This window comes from Saccopteryx bilineata, chromosome 5 (genome assembly GCF_036850765.1).
Source record: "Saccopteryx bilineata isolate mSacBil1 chromosome 5, mSacBil1_pri_phased_curated, whole genome shotgun sequence".
NCBI lineage: Eukaryota > Metazoa > Chordata > Mammalia > Chiroptera > Emballonuridae > Saccopteryx > Saccopteryx bilineata.
The window spans coordinates 33,645,199-33,669,292 of record NC_089494.1 but is presented as its reverse complement, the minus strand read 5'-3'; the positions used below and the strand labels follow the sequence as shown (position 1 = coordinate 33,669,292).

General features: G+C 39.6%; 1 protein-coding gene across 3 annotated transcripts; it reads right to left on the bottom strand.

Moving 5' to 3' along the window:
* Positions 1 to 131: 131 nt before the first annotated feature.
* TMEM237 (transmembrane protein 237) lies at positions 132 to 23,807 on the bottom strand. Of its 3 annotated transcripts, XM_066279388.1 has the most exons (14): positions 23,464 to 23,807; positions 21,502 to 21,533; positions 20,859 to 20,869; positions 19,928 to 19,984; positions 18,401 to 18,538; positions 16,414 to 16,531; positions 15,461 to 15,618; positions 10,082 to 10,205; positions 9,672 to 9,863; positions 8,758 to 8,831; positions 7,577 to 7,670; positions 6,581 to 6,702; positions 4,213 to 4,312; positions 132 to 1,880 (listed from the first exon to the last, which is right to left on the bottom strand). In XM_066279388.1, exons 1-13 carry the CDS (start codon positions 23,500 to 23,502, stop codon positions 4,245 to 4,247), a joined length of 1,227 nt encoding a protein of 408 aa, XP_066135485.1. In that variant the 5' UTR covers positions 23,503 to 23,807; the 3' UTR covers positions 132 to 1,880; positions 4,213 to 4,244. The 3 variants fall into 3 exon arrangements, with proteins under 3 accessions (XP_066135485.1, XP_066135484.1, XP_066135486.1); XM_066279387.1 differs by having other exon boundaries at positions 132 to 4,312; XM_066279389.1 differs by lacking the exon at positions 23,464 to 23,807 and adding an exon at positions 22,720 to 22,816 and having other exon boundaries at positions 132 to 4,312.
* Positions 23,808 to 24,094: the final 287 nt, after the last annotated feature.

Genomic DNA, 24,094 nt, shown 5'->3' with positions numbered 1-24,094 from the left:
GAACCACTAGAAAAGAGTTTGGAATTCCTTTAAAAACTAAGTATGTGATTACCATGTACCCCAGCATTTGCACTCCCAAGCATTTATCTCAGAGAAGTAAAAACTTACATTCACACAAAAACCTGTACACAAATGTTCATAACAACTTTATTCATAACAGCCAAAAAGTGGAATCAGCCGAGATATCCTTTCACAGGTAAATGGTTAAACAGACTGCAGTATATACATACCCTGAAATACAATGTAGCAATAAAAAGGAATGAACTATTGAAACACACAACTTGAATGAATCTCCAAGGAAGTATGCTGAGTAGAAGCTAATTTCAAGATACTGTATGCTTCAACTTATAATTACAATACTTTCCTAGATTCTTCAACTCCCGTACCTATGTCTCTGACTAGATTACAAGCCTCTAGGCAGGTACCATGTTTTACCTTTTTTTTTTTTTTTTGTCTTCATACAGACCTAGCAATTTGACCAAGATCAAAGTATCTATCTTAATCTAAGCTTTGTTTCATAATAGATTACAAATAGACCAGAGGTCCCCACGCTGGCTCCTCTATTGGCTATATCACAATCACCTGGGTTATCTTTTCCTAAAAGGTAGTTTTCCAGGCACCGCCTCAGACCACAAGAGTCTGAGTCTCTGGGGATGGGGCCTAGGAGTCTATATTCTGTTCTGCTTGGGGAGAGTGTGGAGAGGTGTGTATTAATTACTGAGCCCTTTATTTAGCACCCCCAAAAAGAAAAGGATCTTGTCTGTTGACACCTCAGAAGCTCTACTAAGTATAGCACTCTACCCACACTCCATGAGAGGAGAAAGGTGAGAAAAATGATGTTGAGCCAATCATGGAGATACACATTAGCAATGAACTTCCTCCAACTTTCCCCATCATCACAGCCAAAGTTTTTTTTTATAGACACCACTGGATTTTTCCTGATGAAAATCTGTACAGCTCCATCAGCTACTTGGGGGTTCTGTACATGCCAGGATGACTGGGATCATACTTCCAAGACCCTAAAAATTCAAAGGCAACTATGCCCAGTTACAATATTATCAACGTAGCCAGCTTTCCCAATGGCATTCATTCATTGCAGCTCCAGTGTCTTTATTTACTAAAATGTTGGGAGGAAAACCCCCTTTAACCCTGTATAACTTACTATTGCTGCAACAACAAATGACCACAAATTTAGCAGCTTAAACAACACACATATGCGATCTTACAGTTCTGTGTGTCAGAAGTCCCACACAAGTCTCACCAGGCTAAAACCAAGGAGTCAGCAGGGCTGAATTCCTTTTTGGAGGTTCTAAGGGAGGATGTTTCCTTGCTTTGGGGATGTTGGCAGAATTCAGTTCCTTAAAGATGTAGGGTGAAGCCCATATCCATCTCCTTGTTGGCTGTCAGGTAAGGGCTATCTCAACTTCTACAGGTCACTCACACTCCTTGGCTTGTGGCCCTCTCCTTCAAAGCAAGCTACATCACAACGTTCATCATCATCTGCAAGTTTCTGCTTTTAAGGACTCGTGTAATTACACTGTGCCACCCTGATAATACAGGAAAACTTCTCTAGTTCAAGGTTCACAACCTTAATCACATCTGCAAAATCTCTTTTGCCACATCAGGTTTCAGAAACTGGAACATGGACAGCTTTGGAAGACATTATTTAGCCTACCACAATACCCATTAGTTTTCTCAGGTTTCTCCTCGATGACACTGTTCAGGTGTGGTAAACCTCGGCTCTCATAAGGATGGCTTCCCTGCAGTTTGCTGAGAGGCACAAGCATGAACTCTTGCACTGCCAGCTTGCCGTCAGCATGAGGACCCTCGCTGATCACAGGGAAAGCTGGGACTGGCAGGATGCCAGTGGATTCACATTTCTGTGACAGGAAGGAAATTCCCTTTTCAGCGACTCCAGCCTTACAGATAGCAAGATACTCCTTTGATGCTTACACCAAATTTAGACCTATTCTCAGAGCCATCCATCTCTATCATCAATTTGTCGATCCTCTTCTCCACAATATTCAGTTGCTTCCTAATCAGGGCCGACCAATAGTTTTACTGATGTGCTCCAGAGCCTTCGAGATACCTTTCCGAATAGAGCAGCAATTTTCAACCTTTTTCCTCTCATGGCTCACATAAATCAATTATTAAAATTCTGCAGCACACCAAAAAATATATTTTGACCTATCTGACAAGAAAAAAAGGTATGATTTTGCTTCTGTCACACCAGATGGCTATTGTTGTGTTGACTATTGTCATTTTCTTATTTGACAATCTAAGGAAAAGAGGTCAGTTCTCCTGAGTAAATGTCAGGCATTGCATGTTTTAAAAATCCCTACCCATAGCACACCAGTGTGCCTCCTGCAGCATGCGCGTACGCCATAGCACACCCATATACTGCAGCACACTGGCTAAAAATCGCTGCCATAATCTTATTGTTTTCTTGAGCGATAGGGTTTCATACCAGCTGAGGCACCACTGGATACAGCTTCAAAGAGAACATTTCCAGTGCAGGACCCACCTTGAGTGAAACTTCAAGAGACTAAGATCTCTCTGACAAAGAGCTTAAAAATAGGCACAGTGAATTTCTACTCAAATTTCTTGTCATGCAAAAAAGAGGCAGATGTCTGGCCCTGGCCAGTTGGCTCAGTGGTAGAGCATTGGCCAGACGTGTGGAAGTCCTGGGTTCGATTCCCAGTCAGGGCACACAGAAAAAGCACCCATCTGCTTCTCCATCCCTCCTCTACTCCCTTCTCTCTGTTTCTCTCTTCCCCTCCTGCAGCCAAGGCTCCGCTGGAGCAAAAGTTGGCCTGGGCCCTGAGGATGGCTCCATGGCCTCACCTCAGGCACTAGAATGGCTCCAGTTGCAATGAAGCAACAGCCCAGATGGGCAGAGCATCGCCCCCTAGTGGGCATGCTGGGTGGATCCCGGTTGGTCGCATGCCAGGCACATGCGGGAGTCTGTCTCTCTCTCTGCCTCCCCGCTTCTCACTTCAGAAAAAAACACACATAATAAAAAAGAGGCAGAAGTCAACCGAGTGTTAGCCCAATAGCTCATTGGCCTCTCCTTTATTTCCCTGAGCTCCCTAAATGATTTCTGATGTGCAACCAGCAATGGGAACCACTAGTATAGGTTTTAAAGGGAAGTACAGTTGTTCCTCACCATATTGTGGTTCAATATTCATAATCGCAGATTTTAAAATTGTATATGTCTAATTTTGTATCACAGATTTTTCACTAGATAGCGGGATATTGCAGTCTATAGGTATTTTTATATATTTATTATTTTAATTATTTTGTGGTAAAATAAGCATTTTCTAGCCTAAAAAAATTGAAAACAATATAAAATAATATCAAAATATTAAGACATTAAAAGACTATTACATTGAAATAAAATACGTAGCATACAGCAGATGACTGGACAAAGACTCACACATATGGAAAACACAGCTACAGCCATTTCCGCTTGAGCTAGTTTGCCCATGTGAGATTGTACACAGCACACTATTGTCTGATGGATAGGAGGCGACCAACCAGAGCACTGTGTTCTGTATATATAAATAATAAAATAAATATAAGGTCGCTACTTCATGGATTTTTGCCTATTGCGGAGGGTTCTGGAACCTAACCTCTGCTATAGACGAGAGACCACTGTAAACTGTTTTGGTTTAACACTTTTCGAACAAAATAAATATTTTTTCTTTTTATTAGCCATTAAGTAAAGCATTTTCCAAATTATATTTCATTATGCTTATTACATGATATACAACTTCTAAGTCAGTTTAAAAAATAAGACAAATTTCATATTTCAATTACTTCAGTAAGGAGACATCAAAAATAATAAAGGTCTTTTTTGCCCTTTTTCCCCTAAATTTATGTGTAAACCTGATAAATCCTTTGTAATACTAAAGTTACAGCTTTTTCTCTATTACTGCTTTTTAAGATAATGATTATAAAAATAACTAATTTGAGAGAAAAGGAAATAAACACTTTCACCCACTGGTTTCTAGTTCATTATCTCCTTTGTCATTAAGATAATAATGCTATTGAGATTAATGTTTGGGTATAAATTGTAGATACAATTTTAACATTTTCCATAATCTTGAGAATATTTTCAGTGTTATATAAACAAAAAATCAATTCTAAATAAACCTGTACATATCTTATAAAAATACATTTAAAAACAAGAATGGTAAAAATTCTAAGTACTGGGTTATTATTCCTCTGAAGGTGAGTTGGCATTATGAAGAAGCTTTGATTCCTTTATCTTTGTCAGGGTATTCTTCCACATCAGAGGGAAACATTAACTCTAGGGGAGAAAATGAACAGATCATACTCAACATGGTTTCCCAGTACCTCAAAAAGAGATTTTTAGTGGAGTTATAAACAGTCCTATAAAATACTGATATGATATACAACAATAGAAAGCCCTCAAGTACAAGTAAGAATTCTTGACAGTGAAATCTGATTTAAAAGATGAGCTAACAACAAATGTACAAGTTTTGTATTTAAAGTTTTTCAAAAAAATTAATATTTGCAAGTTTTAAATGTATTGTTGACTCCTGAAAAATAAAGTATAATATATATAATGGAGATAATATAAATATAATAAACTCTCGCCAAGAAATTTAAGTCACTTGGCGAATCCCGGATCATTAAACAGCTGAAATGTCTAATTCTATAATAATCATGATCACCTAACTGTAGGAAATGGATGGATGTAAAGGAAGGACCTGGAACTAACACGAGGTGTTTGCTAGGATATCTTAATGCTTTATCCCATTTAATCACCATAACGGCCCTACAAGTGAGGGATTATTATCCCCACATAATATATACTTTTTTATACACATGAAAATAAAATGTTATATAATTCATATGGCCCTAAAAGAGAGCAAGGTTCTACAAATATTTAGTAACTTTTTCTAAAATAATATGGAAAGTAATCACACCTTGTTTTTTTGTTTTGTTTTTTTGTATTTTTCTGAAGCTGGAAACGGGGAGGCAGTCAGACAGACTCCCGCATGCGCCCAACCGGGATCCACCCAGCACGCCCACCAGGGGGCGATGCTCTGCCCATCCGGGGCGTCACTCTGTTGTGACCAGAGCCATTCTAGCACCTGGGGCAGAGGCCAAGGAGCCATCCCCAGCGCCCGGGCCATCTTTTGCTCCAATGGAGCCTCGGCTGCGGGAGGGGAAGAGAGAGACAGAGAGGAAGGAGAGGGGGAGGGGTGGAAAAGCAGATGGGCGCCTCTCCTGTGTGCCCTGGCCGGAAATCGAACCTGGGACTTCCGCACACCAGGCCGATGCTCTACCACTGAGCCAACCGGCCAGGGCACACCTTGTGATTTAAACTGAACACTGCACACACCAGCTAGATGTAGCTTCAATCCCAACTACAGTGTGGAATGTTATTAGTTGACATTTCTATATTTAAACTATTACTTAGCATATATATATGTAAAATACCAAAGAATATTTGAAAAGAAAACCTTCGGAGCCTAATAAAGCCTCTGATGTAAATGTTGTATGAATAAGTCTTTGAGTGACTAACGAAGTGAAAGAGCAAAGATTTTTTAAAATACTTGACATATATCAAAAGGCATAAAGAAACAGGATAGTTAGTCAAGCAACAGAAGAATGGGAACACCAAAAGGCGCATTCACAAGTGAAAATACAAAAGATTACATTTTTTTGTCTTGGTTTTTACAAATGGAAATGTTGGGAAGGTTCTCAATTCTAAGACTTTGGAGACAGTTTGTAATTAGTTGATCAAATTGCAGTTAAATGCTCAGTATGTTTAACAATCAAGAACATACTAACCAAAGTTCAGAAAATATCAGAGATTCAAGGGGGAAACTGTGGAGCATTTGCCAACGAAATACAACTCACACCACAGGAGTGACTAGTCTCTAAAGCAGTGCTGAAGGCCTAGCAGTTTGCTAACCTGACTCCTCTCCTCCAGGGGTTCCAAAAGGGGTCTGAGAACTAGAGATTAGCAAATGTCACTAAAAGTAAGAATATGGAACACTGTATTAAACAATGGAAGGTTAGGAACTTGTTCCATATAGAGGAAGAGGTAAGATGAACTCACTTTATTTTGCACCTACAGAGGCCACATATATGAAGCATGATTTATTTCAACTTAAAGAGATATTATGGCCTTGTGAAGTGTATGACTGTCTGGCCACTGTGCTGCACAGCTGCAACTAATACAAAATAATATGAAAAGTAGACTAATAAAAAATAAAATAAAGAGATACTTTGATTAGAAAAAGAAGAGGAGAAATATAGAGCAAAGACTTTCTATAAAATACTCAAAGTGTTCAAGAAAAGAAAACAACCTCCTAATCATGAACGAGGACCACGGAAAACCTCATTCAGTGCTTGGAGACTCCAGTTCTAAACACTCCTCCCTGCTTCTCCTGGCATGGTGTTTCACCACTTTATCGTCATTCTTCTTATGTTTATTTTGAATATGTCTTTATCAAAATATTATAAGCTATACTCATTAAAAGATTTCTGAAATCATTACAGAAGATTTCACGATATGCTTATGCTATTTATTCTTTAATACCTTCACTAAGATCCACGCCTGGCCTATAAGACAAAAAGAGCCACGATAATCCAACCAGAACGGCCACCACCAGATTCACCACAATCCATGGCTGGAGAATCTGTTCCTCAACTCCTGCTGCCCTAAAGATACAGAAATACTCATTAGTTTTGTCCATATATCTAAATATAACTACTTTATGAATTCTAAAAAAAGAAATAGCAGCCCTCATCTAAGGCTAACAAGAATGAATAAAATGATAACCTATAAAATATTCCATATATAGAGAAAGAATATACATAAATAAAAATAAAATATACAAATATATATATAATTCCAGAATTACTGAATTCTAAACAGATCTGCTTTGTACAGATATAAATGAAAATTCAGTGTTGCCAAATAATTTTTCTAAGTTTTCCTTCCAACTACTATAGTGCAGCTTACTCTGCCCGAATTATCTTTCCTTTCTCTTTCTGCCCCATGACTCTAGCCACTCCCTCAAATAAGACTGCCGCTTGGAGATTGGGGAACTGGAATGTCAGCCATCCTGTTAGCTTCCTGGTTGGAAACTGATCTGAGGAGGTTGGAGCTCCCTCATTTGCTCTTTCCAGCATCTCCTGGTTTTCCGACTCTATCCCAGCTACACACTCCCACCACTATTACCAGGTATTAGGCTCCGATTGGGGGTGAGGGCACAGGGCTCTTCCAGTTCATTGTATATATAATGAATGACATATTTTAAAACCATAACTTTAAAGAGATTTAAAACAGATTTGTAAAAAAAAAAAAAAAAAAGACATTTCATTAAAAATGCAGGTGATTATAACAATAGTTATCCATTAACAACCAATGGAATAGGTATTTTCTTGCCACAATTTTGAAGACAAAAACAGGGCCTTTATCATTATTCATAGATGAAAACATGTAAAAGAGGGGAAGGACTAGAACAGTACCATTATTCCCACTGTCGCTGTTATTACCATCAACAATTGCTAATGTTACTGTGAATCTTACCAGAGGCTTCCATTAACAGAAGAAGGTGTGTAAAGGTGAATTCTGTCACTTGTCATTTGCTGACTCAAAGATAGTGTAAGAGCAGTAAAGTACACTGAGAAAAAGATAAATGAAATTAGTACTGTACTTTATTTATTTATTTTTTTTTTTTGCATTTTTCTGAAGCTGGAAACAGGGAGAGACAGTCAGACAGACTCCCGCATGCGCCCGACCGGGATCCACCCGGCACGCCCACCAGGGGGCGACGCTCTGCCCACCAGGGGGCGATGCTCTGCCCATCCTGGGCATCGCCATGTTGCGACCCTCCTGGGTGTCGCCATGTTGCGACCAGAGCCACTCTAGCGCCTGGGGCAGAGGCCACAGAGCCATCCCCAGCGCCCGGGCCATCTTTGCTCCAACGGAGCCTTGGCTGCGGGAGGGGAAGAGAGAGACAGAGAGGAAGGCGCGGCAGAGGGGTGGAGAAGCAAATGGGCGCTTCTCCTATGTGCCCTGGCCGGGAATCGAACCCGGGTCCTCCGCACGCTAGGCCGACACTCTACCGCTGAGCCAACCGGCCAGGGCCACTACTGTACTTTAAAACCAATTTTATTTTGAATTTATAGATTAAGGTAAAAAAAATCTGTACTTCAAGGAATGATGACATAAAAGAAATTCATTTGATCAATTCAATTGGCTGAAGAGCCTGATATTACTTTTCAAGAACACAGGTACAGAGGGTGTTCTGAGATGACCACTATTTCATCATTAGAACTGACAAAAACTTAGAAGATCTTTTAAGAAATTAAATAACTGACTCATGGTCCTAAAACTAGTTTTATTAATATTTTCATAACTTAGAACAAAATGTTTTCCACATTATCCGAAAGATAAAAAAGTATTACTTGTGACTGAAATGCCATGCCAGCTCAATCTGTTTAATGTCAAATAGACTACAGAAGCTAAATATTACGTAATATAAAACAACAAATTAAACTTTTTAAAGTTATTAAGATCAACCTCTACTGAAAAATAATTTTATCAAAATTATGTCTATCATGGTTTTTAAATTACAAATTCTAATGAACATCTGTAAGTAATGTTTATAGGCAGCAAAAATATAAATCTTTTTAAACACAAAATTATACTTTTTCTTATTCAAAATTACAGGATAACACAATTACCAAGTTAAACTCTTTACTCACAGAAAGATGCTAAAGCTGTAGGATCCAGGGCAAGACAATTTCGGATTGCTACTGATGTTTTGGCAAAGTCAATCCTAGAAAATACAAGTCTCTTGTCACAGTGCAACTGTAAACTCCTTACAAAACTGCACTCTCTGGACTACCGTTTTCCTTTCTCTATGCTAATGCTACATTTATTATCTCTTCCTTAGCTTTAAATAGCTAGTTTATTTGGAAATAGGGTCTTTGCAGATGTGATCAAGTTAAGAGGAGACCTTTAGAATGGACTGTAATCCAATACGATTGGTGTCCTTATAAGAGAAGAGATCCAGACACAGACACACAGGGAAGATTGCCATGTGACAACAGAGGCGGAGATTGGACTGGTGATTCTAAAAGCCAGAGAAGATCAAGGATTGCCAGCAGCCACTGAGAGCCAGAAGAGAGGCATGGAAGACTCTCTCAGGGCCCTTCACAATGGAACCAATCTTGCTGACACCTTGATTTCAGACTTCTAGCCCCTAAAACTGTGAGAGAATAAATTCCTGTTGTTTTAAGTCACCCAGTCAGTAGTACTTTATTACAGAGATGCTAGGAAACTAATATACCATACTATCCAGACTCTCATCTATACCTGATTCACATGATTTGTTAGATTGTATCTGGGACTTTGGGAGTTGATTACATTTGGAAGAAATTTTAGACTTAAGAGTTGATGCTGAAATGAGTTAAGAGTTTTGTGTATTTTCTTCACAGTATTCCCATCCCCACCCTTACCCAGAAAAATAACAAAAACAGATTGGTCTTTAAAAAAGTCAAAATAACATTAATATCCTATAATTTTATTTTGAAAACTGCCATAATCAGTGATACATTTTGCTCACCACTGCCTTCTAAAGAAAAGTTAGGAGGATCTGCAGTCACAGTGGTCTCACCTGTCAAAAGCTGAAACTGTACTCAGAGCCAAAAGCAAGTAGAGAAGGCTCTGGAACGGATACGCTAAGGTCTTGTATTGTTGCAGAAGGTTTGAGAGGTTAGACAGCTGATCTCCCGCTAGAACATATATCACAATAGCATTCCACACAGCACATCCAGCCAAGAAGCCATGCGAAAAGAGACCAACCATCCTGAAGGAAAGAGGGTTTAATTATTACACATGAATTACTAAAGTAAAAAGCTAAATATTTTTTAAATCTATATGTAAGAATAAAACTCAACATTTCAGTAAAAACTAGCTTTGTCCTTTTACTACACAAAAGACAGATTATTTACCAGTGTTGAACAGTCAATACTTTAAAAAAAAAAGCAACATTTGTTTTAAGAAAAGTCCCACCAAAGCAGCCACCTGAAAGCGCGGTGCACCGACAGTGCCACATCTCTGGTCGTCCAGGAGGGCTTCGCGACCAGCGACACGTCTATGTTCTCAGTGGTCTTGATCAGCTCTGAGCGGTCAGTGGCCTGGAATCGCCCTAAGAACTCATCACACAATCATTAATTAACAAGAGAGAACCCTGACAGTCTCTTCTTTGTTTTATTCCACAATTTACCCTTAGACAGAATATGAAATTTTGCTGTTTTTCTTTCTAAAATGCCTCCCTGACTTAGTCCCTATTTTAAAAGACTCTTTTCTATTAGTTGCTTGAACATACTACTTTTTTTTTATCTTTAGGAACAATAAGTAATGTCCATGTGCTTTCCTCTCAAACCAAAACCGATGTTGAGTAACAGTTTGGGAAACTGATTATATTTAATGAAATATAATAATGAATTTCCAACTAAGAGAGAAGTCTAGATACATTTTACATGACAAAGCTTAAAATACTCTAATTTAGAAATTTTAGAAGTGCTAATGTTTAAAAATCAACACTAAAAAGGTAAGTCGATATTTGAAAACACTTTACATTTCTTAGGAAGAAATACCAGTGTATGCAGCATGGCACTCTGTGATAACAAAAAAGAAATGGGTTGTTTCATAAACATCTTTGAAGAAAATTCACATGGCCCACATCTAAAAACAAGACTTGTAACATTCCTTAATGGCTCTCTAATGCCCTCAAGACAAATTTTATTGAAGAGAGATTCTTCAATAAAGGATAGGCAAGGTAGGTGGATGTTACACTCACCTCCTCCCAGGACCAAACGGGACTTATAACTAAATTTAAGAACAACCATCCTGAATAACCAACTCAAGACTCAATGAAGAGGAGCTTTATAACCAAGGATTCACAGAAGAAGCTACATTGAGACTGCTCCCAACAGGTGGCTGAGGGCCAGTCACAGGCAGTGTCTTACACTGGCCTGCCCTGGTTCCCACCCAAAGGCCCAAAACCAACACACCCCGTGGCCAGCTTCAAATAACATCAGAACAGGATCCGATTAACTTCACAAACAGCATATTCAAAGGAAGAAGAGCTCATCGGGCACCAAACCCAGCTGAGGCAAACTCTACTTCCTGTGGTCAGCACCTGCACCGCAGCTCACACACATTGGTTGAGGTAGAGCCTCAGAGTTAGCCAGCCGGAGGGTCAAACCAACACACAACGGGCCAATAGCAATCAAGACTCAATTACAATAGCAGGGCCCATTAACCCACACAGGGGTCATTCTGGGAGCACCCAGCTCAGGTGATCAAGAAAACTGCATCACTGGACTCAACAGAACACTTACTACATAAGACCACCCTACAAAGACTGGGAATCATAGCAGATCTATCTACTATATATAAACCAACAGAAAGAGACAGCCAAAATGGGGAGAAAAAGAAACAGGCCCCAAATGACAGAACAGGAGAGATCTCTAGAAAAAGAGCTAACTAAAATAGAGACAAGCAATTTATCAGATATAGAGTTCAAAGTAATGGTTATATGAATGTTCAAGGAATAAAGTAAGAACTTCAACAAAAAGATAGCAAGCATAAAAAAGGACATAGAAACCATATAAAGGAACCAGTCAGCCTGACCAGGCAGTGATGCAGTGGATAGAGTGTCAGACTGGGATATGAAGGACCCAGGTTTGAGACCCCGAGGTCACCAGCTTGAGCGCAGGCTCATCTGGTTTGAGCAAGGCTCACCAGCTTGAGCCCAAGGTCACTGGATCGAGCAAGGGGTCACTCGGTCTGCTGTAGACCCCCCGGTCAAGGCACATATGAGAAATCAATCAATGAACAACTAAGGAACCGCAAAGAAGAATTGATGTTTCTCATCTCTCTTCCTTCCTGTCTGTCTGTCCCTATCTCTCCCTTTCTCTGACTCTCTCTGTCTCTGCCACAAAAAAAAAGGAACCAAAGAATTCAATATCTGAGATCAAGAATACATTGGAAGTGAATAAATTGTAGGTTGGATGAAGCAGAGGATCAAATCAGTGATTTGGAAGACAAGGTAGAAAAAAAAAAAACCAATCAGAGCAGCAAAAAGGAAAAAGAATGAGCATAATTTAAGGGACCTTTGGGACAACTTGAAACATAATAGCATCCATATCATAGGGGTACCAGAAGAAGGGTGAGAGCAAGGGATCAAGAAACTATTTGAAGAAATAATGACTGAAAATTTCCCTAACCTGGTAAAAGAAAAAGACACACAATACAGGAAGTGCAGAGAGTCCCAAACAAGATGGACTCAAAGAGGCCCACACAAAGACACATCATAATTAAAATGGCAAAGGCTAAAGACAAAGAATCTTAAAAGCAACAAAAGGAAAGCAGTTAGTTCCTTACAGAGGAACTTGAAAGAGGCTGTCAGCTGATCTCTCAATAGAAACATTTCAGGCCAGAAGAGACTGCCATGAAATATTCAAAATGAAGAAAAGAAATACCTATAACCAAGACTATTTTAACAAGCAAGAATATCATTTAAAGTTGGCAGAGAAATAAAGAGCTTCCCAGACAAGAAAAAGCCAAAGGAGTTTGTTATTGTCAACCAGTACTACAAGAAATGTTAAAAGACCTGCTTTAAGAAGAAGGAAAAAAACAAATAGAGGACCATATTGTAGTTAAAAGAATAAAATGGCAATAAATATATAACTATAAATAATTACTTTATTTTTTAATTTCATTATGTGAGAGGCAGGAGGCAGTGACATAGACTCCTACATGTGCCCCAACCAACAAGCCCCCTACCAGGCAATGCTCTGACCATCTGGGGCCGCTGCTCCATTGCTCAGCAACTGAGCTATTTTAGCACCTGAGATGAGGCCAGGGAGCCATCCTCAGCATCCAGGGCCAACTTGCTCCAACCATTTGAGCCATGGCTGAGGGAGGAGGAGAGAAGGAGGAAGGGGAAGGGTAGAGAAGCAGATGATCGCTTCTCCTGTGTGCCCTAACCAGGAATCAAACCCAGGGCTTCCATACACCAGGTTTATGCTCTACCACTGAGCCAACCACCAGGGCCCAATAATCACTTTAATGTAAATGGCTTAAATGCCCCAATCAAAAGGCACAGGGTAGCTGAATGGATTAGAAAGCATGACCCATATACATGTTGTCTACAAGAGACTTACCTTCAGAATGAGATACACACAGACTAAAATTAAAGAGATGGAAAAAGGTATTTCATACAAATGGAAATGAAAAAAAGCTGGGGTAACAATACTTATATCTGACCAAAAACACTTTATAACAAAGGCTATAGTTACAGACAAAGGACACTACAAATGATAAAGGGAGAAATCCAACTAGAGGATATAATCCTTGTAAACATGTATGCACCCAACATAGGAGCACCTAAATACGTAAAGTAAATCTTGATGGACATAAAGGGAGAGAGTGACAGCAATACAGTCATAGAAGGGAATTTTAACACCCCACTGACATCAGTGGATAGATCTTTCAGATAGAAAACAAAAAAAAATGGCAACTTTAAATGACATACTAAATTGGCTCCATTTAATTGACGTCTTCAGAACATTTCACCCCAAAGCAGCAGAATATACATTCTTTTCAAGTGCACATGGAACATTTTCTAGGATAGACCATATGTAAAAAAAAAAAAAAAAAAAGAAGATTCCTGTGAAAAGTATCGGTTCACATGTAAACACCACAACACGGTGAGCAGTTTTATCTTTTTACTGTTGACAAGGAGGTCCCTTTTCATACATCTACCAATCCACAAACGAACCTCAGGCAGCAGGAAAAGTTCCACTTCAATCATGCTTGCCAAACCTGGCTGTCAGGTATTTTGGAGAACAAAAGAGAGGTACATCACCTAATTCTCCCTAAGAAAAGACAACGGCTAGACAGGCAACTAGTATTTTTTTATGGTTACCCTAGCAGGGAAGTTTCTGTGCTAGGGGAAGCAAAATAAAAACAACTGAGTGATGGCCTGGCCTGTGGTGGCGCAGTGGATAAAGCATCAACCTGGAATGCTGAGGTCACCAATTCGAAACCTTGGGCTTGCCTGGTTAAGACACATACAGGAAGCAACTATGAGTTGATGCTTCCTGCTCCCCTCCCCCAATCTCTCTCTCTCTCTCCAAAATGAATAAACAAAAAAATCTTAAAAAGATTACTGAGTGGCCTGACCTGTGGTAGCGCAGTGGGTAAAGCAGCGACCTGGAAAGCTGAGGTCACCAGTTCAAAACCCTGGGTTTACCCGGTCTAGGCACATATGGGAGTTGATGCTTCCTGCTCCTCCCCCCTTGTGTCTCCCTTCTCTCTCTCTCTCTCTTTCTCTCTCTCTCTCTATTCTCTAGCAAATGAATAAATAAAATCTTAAAAAAAAAATGAGTGATATTGCTTGAAAATAGCCTGAAATAAATAAAAAAAGGCCACATGGTATACAGTACAAGCAGTTGACTGGAAGTCATGAAACTCTGAGTCCCAGTTCTGCACTAACCAACTGTGAAACCCTGGATAAGTCGCCTCTCTAGATCACAGGTTTCTCACTGGCAAAGGTCCCTTAGATGGGCTATTACAGAACCACAATTTTAAAACACCTTACGTAAAATCTAAATTGTAAATTTTAAGGACTAATCTCTGTTTCAGATGAGTTCTGTATCAACATATTCATAGCACACCCATGGGAGAGGCATATGGTCACGACCATGCTTTCGGTAAGTTTTCCTTAGATTGCAAACAGTCTTATAGCCAGTGCATACTATACAACATCAAAACTATTTTCCAAAAGAATGTACAGCTATAATGTTATATTTTGTACTTAATATGGCAACACTATCAGGTACTATATGTTCTCTCATATATTTTTAATTTTAGAATTTATATCATTACCTGCCCCACCACCAACACCACTAACTACCAATTGCAGAAAGCTGGTAAGGTACAACAAAGAATATAGAAATGGGTGGAGGGTACAGGGAGATTTAAAATATTAACCGAAATTCCATAACCCAGAAACAACTAGCATTAATATTTTGGCATATTTCCTTCTACTCTTTTGATCTGTGCATTCTATACTTCAGATCAAACTATATGTGTGTGTGTGTGTATTTTTCATTAGAGTCTTTCCAAGAAAGATTTTTTTAATGATGCAGATTTGATTAAATAGATAAAGCATACCTTACTGAAATCATTTACATGCTCTTTTATATTTAGGTTATTTCTAGTTTTTCATTCTCATGAATAACAGTGTGATAATTAGCTTTGTGTATAAATTTTTGTCCATGTTTTAGCTTATTTTCTTAATTCAGGTTTCCAGAAGTATAATTCCTAGATCAAAGGATATACTTGCATACTTCTTAAAGAGCCCATATCCCAAAACAAGGAACTACTTACGGCTTTTTTCCACAAACACTTTGCCTATAGGCTGGCTAATGCCAGTGGGCGCAGTGAATACAGACTGTTGTTCTGGACTACTTTGTTCATCAGTAATTATGTCTTCATCTTCTACTCCCAGCTCACTGGCATACTGCAATTCTGCGGGCTGTGTTTTCCTATAATCAGGGAGAATGTAAAAATAAATGGATGGTTACTGAATTTTTACAAACCAATATAAGGAGGTATCTGTGAGTAGAATGAAAAGAGCCTTGGACTTTGAGTAGAGAAATACAGATTTTACTAAAACAGGTAAGTTATTAACTGTTACATGCAGCAAGTCACCTACATTTCTGGGAACCTCAGTTTTCTCCTCTAGACAATGAAGTGACTAAACTATGTTTGTGGGATTCTTTCCAGACTTAAAATTATATCATTTTATATTTTATGTAGACATTGACTACTATTTATAGTCATATCTAAATACAAATAAAAGAGTTATATAACTTCCAGTACACTTCTTTAAAGTACTTCATTCTGTTTTATCTGACACTTAATTTCCTATGCTAAAATATACATTTTTACTTATTTCTGAAACAGTTATAATTTGAATTCTGTTAACATGAGAAAATAAATGACAATAGTCTATTTTGTTAATTACTTTTAATTTTCAGTATCTTTAATATGTAATTTTTGCTACTTTTATAAAATCTTATATTTGTGTCTCTTTTTTAGAAGACAGCTTCTAAGAATTTTTATTTAAGTACAATATTTTACTTTTTTCAGTGGCTTACACTTTTCAAATTTATCATCAGGTTGGTTTAATTGATATTTTTGTAATACTACTTACCCTAGAGCTATATAATTATAAGTATTTACTATATTAGGCTTAATCAGAGCTATTATTTGGGAGCTCCAAATTAAGCACCAGAGTATCACTGAAGAATACTTTGAAGAAACAAATAAATTCTTACTTTGTCTTCCTTCGAGGTTTTTGAATAACTGGCCGCTCAGCTGGCTCCACATCGAGACCATTTTCATTCCGTAATAAAGATGGTCTAAATGTCTCCTGGTTGAAGGCAGTCTCCAATTCTGAAAAAAAAAATAGATTAAAATTTTAAATTACTACACTGTAAAAAAGAATGCATAAGACTTTTGTAATGTAAGCGTACCTTAAAAACTTTAATTGGGCAAAAAAATTATAGTAACTTACAAATTTTTATTTTGAAAATTTTTATACCTCTAAACAAGAAAACAAATTTGAAATTACAGTACCAAAAAATATGGGAAAAGATTATATAATCCAAGAGGTACACACGGAAAAATGTGAAGACAGAGGCACAGAATGATGTTATGCTGTCATAAGCCAAACAGTGCCTAGGTCTTCCAAGAGCCACCAGAAGCTAGAAGAGGCAAGGAGAGACTCTTTCCTACAGCCTTCAGAGGAAGCATGGACCGCATAGCCCTGCACACACCTTATTTTTTAATTTATCTGCCAGAACTGTCAGAGACTAAATTTATGTTGTTTTAAGTCACTCAGTTTGTTCTAATCTGTTACAACAGCCTTAAAAACTAATACAACATATTTTACAAAATGGGATCCTCTAATACATACTATTTTATAGCCTTTGTTTTTGACTCAACAATATATCACTGATGGTTTTCCATGTCACAATATCATTTTAACAATCCTGTTAATGGGTATTTGTTTCTATTAAATAGATAAAATGGTGTTTTTAGCCAGTATCACATTGTTTTATTTTTTAAGATTTTATTTAATGATTTTAGAGAGAGGAGAGAGAGAGAGCAAAAGGGGGTGAGGAGTGGGAAGCATCAACTCATAGCAATTGCTTCTTGTATGTGGCTTGACTGGACAAGCCCAGGATTTTGAACTGGTGACCTCAGCATTCCAGGTCGATGCTTAGTCCACTGTGCTACCAAAGATCAGGCTCACATTGTTAAATGTTTGACATTACCAGTTTCTACTCTTATAAACAATATTGCAGTTAACATCCTTTAATTATTGTAGCTATAGCTGTTGTAGTTGCTTCAATTCTTATAAGTTCCAACAGGCTATCCTAATTTATACTCCTATTAGCAGCATATAAATGTACCCATTTCTCATCAACACTTTTGAATTTTATAAGTTTTAAAAAACACTGCCCCCCCCAAAAAAAACCACTGCCAATTTGATAGGCAAAATAAATGATATAATATTGTTTACCTTGTGAACAGTATCTAGGACAAAGCAAAACTCAATATAACATTGGCTATTGCTTTATTATTGTTAATAGAGAATCTATCCTTTTCCCACTAGTTTCAAATGTCTGTTTTATCATATAGTAAATTCTTATTCACATCAAAATCAAAACTTCCTATTTTAGTCCTGAATTTGTACCATGTCCCTCATAACCTATGTATATGATCCAAAGATACTCTCTAAAGCAGTGGTAGTCAACCTGGTCCCTACCACCCACTAGTGGGCGTTCCAGCTTTCATGGTGGGCAGTAGCGGAGCAACCAAAGTATAAATAAAAAGATAGATTTAACTATAGTAAGTTGTTTTATAAAGATTTATTCTGCCAAACTTAGTGAAAATCCAACATAAAGTACTTTGTAATTAATTATTATCATATGCTTTAACTTGCTGTAACTCTGCTTTATAAATTTTATAAAGTTACTTCCCTACTTTATAAACCACCATTACTGTGAAACCGGTGGGCGGTTAGAAAATTTTACTACTAACAGAGATACAAAAGTGGGTAGTAGGTATAAAAAGGTTGACTACCCCTGCTCTAAAGTGTACTTGACTTAACCCATTGGAGTCGCTCTAGTGATAAAAATTATAAGCAAGAAAGAAAAACATGGGATATGGATGGTAAAAAAAAAATGGGGACAGGTTTTTAATCATATACCCAAAATTGTAACTGCTAGCACAACCTAACTTTGGTTTTTTACATACCCAGAGGTAGCCTTGTCTTCCTCTGTCTTCTTTGAACAGGAGCATCTGGAGCCTCTACGTGTTCCTTGGTTGGTGGCTCAACGCTCTCAGAGGGCCTATGAATACCAGTCTGAACAAGGCCTTCCAAAGAAGCACTTGCTACAGAAACAGAGTGAAAAAAAATGAGATATGTTGAGTATATGTCACTGAGTCTTGAAATGATGGAAAAAGAGGGAACTGCAAGGTTTCCTATATAATAACCCCTTCTCCTATAGAACTGATTTTGCCCCAAATCTTTTATTTCCTTCCTCCTTATCTGTAACTTTGGGTTTTAAGTTGAGAAAAGAAATAAATGAGAGAACAAGGAAGAATAAAAAAATAAAATAAAATAAAAAGTGGGGCTAGGAAGAAGAACAAAAGGGGAGAAGGAGAATTTGCTTCAGAATTTTCAACAAGGTAAAAACAAAATGGTAACTGACGCCATACAGAACTCTCTTATTTGTCTTAAGCCTTAACACTTATTAGCCTCTATACAGTTTAGTATTTCATTAGCAAATTAACCATGATAATGTCATTATGAGGCCCTGGACAATTGGCACAGTGGATAGAGCATTGGCCCAGCACATGGATATCCTGGGTTCAATCCCTTGATCAGGGTACACATGAGAAGCAATCATATGCTTCTCTCCCCCTTCTCTCTCTCTTCCCTTCTCATAGCCAGTGGCTCAATTTGTTTGAGCATTGGCCCTGGGCACTGAAGATAGATCAGTTGGTCCAAATATCAGCCTCAGGTGCTAAGGATAGCTCAGTTGATTCAAGCATTAGCCCCAGATGGAGGTTGCTGGGTAGATCCTGGTCAGGGTGCATGCAGGAGTCTGCTTCTTTATGTCCCTTCCTCTTACTTAAAAAAAAAAGTAATGGCCCTGGCCAGTTGGCTCAGTGGTAGAGCGTCGGCCTGGCGTGCAGGAATCCCAGGTTTAATTCCCGGCCAGGGCACACAGGAGAAGCACCCATCTGCTTCTCCACCCCTCCCCCTCTCCTTCTTCTCTGTCTCTCTCTTCCCCTCCCACAGCGGAGGCTCCATTGAGCAAAGTTGGCCTGGGCGCTGAAGATGGCTCTATGGCCTCTGCCTCGGGCGATAGAATGGCTCTGGTTGCAACAGAGCAATGCCCCAGATGGGCAGAGCATCGCCCCCTGGTGGGTATGCCGGGTGGATCCCAGTCGGGCGCATGCGGGAGTCTGTCTGACTGCCTCCTCATTTCCAACTTCAGAAAAATACAAAAAAAAAAAGTAATAATGTAGTGGAAGTAAGTATATTGGTGGTACAATCCTTTATCTTATGAATCCTTCTAGACACACTTCAGGCTGTCTACTGTCTTGGCCCTCACTCCCACCAGAAATCCTACTGCTTCAAAGTGACCTTGATTCCATCCTCAACACAGCAGTGACTGGGGACTCCTGGGCTTTTGTCTCTCCCTGATCTGTGATGTCTATCATGCCTGGGGTCCTGGAAAAACTTGTAGTTCCATACAACAAAGAACTTCTTACCTAGTGTGGGTTTAGTTCTCGGCTTCTTTTTCTTAGGACGACTAAGCGGAATATCATCTATAAAACAAAAAGAACAAAAACGGCTACCTAAAATTTTATGCAGGAAACAGTCAAAAGAGAACTTTTAATAGGGAAGACCTTCCCCTCTCTTCTGAGTCCAGCCAACTTCCACACATTAGGGGAAGAAGGCAAAAAATTGACAAAGTCAGAGAGTCCATAGAGTGGTACCAATAACTCACGGCTGGTCAGTAATGTTAGACACTGTGACACAAAAGGTGTGCTCACCAGACATTCATCTGGTCCTCTACATTTTCCAGTCCCCTACCCCTTAGGTGTAGCCTATAATTGGTGCTGGCAGATAGATTGCAAGAAAAGAGATCCGTGTCATTTAGAAGCCAAAAAATTGAAAGAGCCAGTAAGAAAACCTCCAGCTTTCTCTTCCCTTGCTGTGACAAAAGTCTAGAGAATGGACATAGACTGACTAGCTACACCATTAGTGAAGAGGTAAAAGGCAAATGCCCTGTTTTGTTGCCACAATGGACTTGGCATTAACCAGAAATTACCCTATATGATATTAAGTCACTGAGATTTTTATGGTTAGTGTAGCATTACACAGTCTATCCTGACTAAATGAGACAAAGGAAGATGCAGTCCTTAATACAGAATTACAAACTAGCCTAGAGTTATAATCTGGGTGACCCCATTTAGGGATGAGTACTTTTATATTTGTAAGGTCAAATATCAACCATATAACTAGTGTTATTTATCAACCATCATTTAAAAATTGCATCCATAGATTATATGATAAAAATAGAGAGTATTACAAATTATACCATTCAGATTCAATTTTAAAAGAAACATTAAGAACTTAAACTTTTGAATATGAAATACTATATTTAGAAAGTTTTACATTAACAGTGAACCAACTCACCTTGAATAGCACTTTAGATGACACCAAACAAATTTAATCAGGACAAAGACAAAAGAAAAGAAACTCTATTAATAAGACATCTTTTATATTGGCCCTGACTTAAATCACTATAGGATCTGAAAACTAACTTAAATCACTACAAATTTAAAATAAATTAGCTTTCACACAGTCTGCTAATTTACAAGCTAGCTTAATAAGCTATTTAATAAGACTAATAAAATAACCCCAGTATTTTCTGAATCTACATATAATATGTATATTCCCCACTATCTATTAATAAAGTAGATTAAACAGATTAAGAACTCTTATTTTGTCACTGATTAAAATCAGCTTAAACTCTGACAAAACTATTCCAGCAAACAAAAGAAGATCTGAATTCTGATAAACAAGACATTAAAACATTCAGAATGGATCCATTACCCTACTGTGTTGTCATTCAGGTTTTGAAACAGAACATTTAATTATAACTGTTATCCTAACGATTCGGGAATTTTTCACCTTTAAACTGGTAGGAAGCCTGTTCCTGAAATTTTCAAGAAATCTTTTCTGAATCACTATAGCTTTACAATGGTAGCCAATTTTTCACTTTATTCATTTTGCGTTTTTAAAACTCAGTAATAAAAGTACTGTAAATTACTTTTACCTTGGTGCAGGTGGAAGGGCTCGTGGAGGACGCTATGGGGAAAAGAAGAAAATGACTTGTAAGTAAAAGCCTACAGCAGCATCTTCATTCAAATCTTTTGATTACCCTATTCATCAGTGAAAGCCAGGAGGTACTAATGCGAACCAAATGGGCAATACTTAAATTCCGTCTATCTATTCTAAATTTCATATCAAATTCCTTCCTTTCTATGTTCATTTTCACCTACAGGCCAGGCCCTGCTCCAAGTACTAAGAATACATTAATGAACAAAATGGAGAGATCCTGCTTACATGGTATTTTACATATATAAAATTTTACATATATTTGGTAAGAAATGAGGGAAGATGAGGGCTGCTAGTTTAGTTAGGGAAAGTACCTCTCAGATATCTGAGGTGAGAACTGAATAAGAAAGGAACCTATATTTTTGACAAAGGGAATTCAATACAAAAACCTTTAGGGGAGGTTGGGCTTGTGCTCCAGGTCAAAGGCCAGGAAGGCTGCTGCAGTTACCCAGGAGAGAGGTAGGCAGAGGCCAGACTGATTAGGGTTCTGAAGACCGAGGGAAGGAATGTAGATTTTGTTCTAATTCAATGGAAAGCCAATGGAAGTATTACGCCACACAGTAACATGCTTTTTTAAAAAGGTCACTCTGAATACAGGATAACAAGTGCATTTTGGGACAGAAAGAATAGGGGGGCGGGAACCCTTATAAATGCTGCTTTGCTAGTATGAGTTGTGTTCGCAGTTCAGAGAAATTATGTTAAAGAAGCATTCTGGTATCTTTCAAAATAAAACACTAACAAATGACTAGAAATCAGTTTAATGCTCCAAGTATCTCATGCTGCTTGCGGAGAACATTGATTCAAAAGGGTTAAATATGAGATATTCTTGTAGTTGTTCTGCAGCTGTTCCATTTAGCAATCCATTCATTTAAACTGTACATTAATATAAATGCTACAAGATGAAGGCAAGGCAGGCTGTCTTAACACTATCTCATAACCTAAATTACAGCAGGAAAAGTAATAATCACACGAAAGCGCTTTTGTTCTAGTGATGCTATGAATAGCGTTCTAGCTAACTCCCCATTTCAAACGTCCCGCAAAAAATGGCGTGTCACTATCCAAAAACCCACCCTTTAAGACCCTCAAAAGTAGGCTGGTTCAACTGAATACAAAATGCAAATAACTCAGAAGTAACTAAGTCTTGCTTACCACCTACCTGCTTCTTTCCCATTCTTTCTAAGGTCCCCGGCGGCCGCCGGGTCCGGGGCCGCGCTCCCGCTCGCCCGGCCGGCCGCGCGCGCGGACACGGTGCGTCATCCGGCTGCGCCGCACAGGCCGCTGGGGCCCCGCAGCCTTCCCCGGGCGCCGCAGGAGCGAGCGGGAGCCCCGGGACTTGGCCTCTAGGCTTTCGGGTCTACTCTGGCCCGCAAGTGGCCATCGGAGTCGTGGTTGACGTGTCCGGGGGGAGAGACTCCAGCGGGCGTTGGGTAGCAATCACGGTCCGTCCCCCGCCCCCCAGGGTTTTCCAAGCGATTTGTTCGAGAAACGTGAGAAAAGACCAGGATTAAGAGTCTCCGCAGGCTAAGATCAATCTCCTTTCCCCGGCGGCTGAATGCCCTCCGGGAGGAGCCGGTAGGAAAGGCCTCACCTGCAGTCGGGAAACCGCAGGGCCCTGGGATGCTGTGAACGGGGGCGTCGTCATGGCAACGAGCTCACTCAGGCCCGGGAAACTGAGCGCCTGGTTCCGGGAGTTCGGGTCCCGGCGGTGGACGGACTCACAGCCCCCTCCGGAGTGCAGTCCTGTGGACGCCGAAGGGCTCGAGGCGCACATCCACCCGCCCGCCGCCCCCTCCGACACCCAGCGCGCTGGCGTCGGCCCGCCCCGGGGCTAGCTGCCGCCGCAGGGCAGCACCGCCCTCCCGGACCACCGGTTGTGGCGGACGCGCTCCGCACGGCTCACCTGGTGGTTCTCCAGCGGAAGCCCCCAGTCGGCCCTCATGACACTCTCCCCGCTGGGTCCCCTCGGCGCAACCGCCGCGGCCCGAGCGCAGCTCCCCGCGACGCCGCCGCCTCCGGGACCAGCGGGAGGCGGGGGCTTCGCGGCTCCTAACTGGGCCGCCGCCGGGCCGAGTCCCCGCCCGCCTGCGCCCAGCCCGGGTTATTTATTGATGATGATGATGATGACGGTGTGTGTGTATTGATACAGGCAACTGTCAAAATTTCTCCTTGGGAAAAGTTTTTGTCAAGCCACATATAAAAGCAAATCTGGCCTCACAGAAATATCATTAAAAATGACTCCATTTTCGTTTTATTTGGTTGGGTTTTTTTTTTTTAAGAACGACAATATACGCTTTAAATTAAAAAAGATGTTTTGAAGCCCGCACTCTGTTTACAGTTTAAGAAAGAACGCGGGGATGGTGCGGTTGTGGGGAAATGATCACGCAGTAGATAGATGCAGGGGCGGGAGCACCTGGAAGTCTCGGGCCTCGAGAAGAAAGAAACAAGACTTCTTGGAATAACATCCTCATCTTGTGCCTTTTTTTTTTTTAATTAAATTTAATGCAGTGACATTGATAAATCAGGGTACATAT

What these genes read in the sequence shown, in the direction of transcription:
- TMEM237 (XM_066279387.1), bottom strand. Translation starts at nt 23,502, where the DNA reads ATGAGGGCCGACTGGGGGCTTCCGCTGGAGAACCACCAG. An exon ending in GAAGACAAGGCTACCTCTGG is followed by an intron (nt 16,532 to 18,400) that starts GTATGTAAAAAA and finishes TTTTTTTTTCAG; the next exon opens with AATTGGAGACTGCCTTCAAC. An exon ending in AGTGTTTGTGGAAAAAAGCC is followed by an intron (nt 10,206 to 15,460) that starts GTAAGTAGTTCC and finishes ATGAGTTCTTAG; the next exon opens with GGCGATTCCAGGCCACTGAC.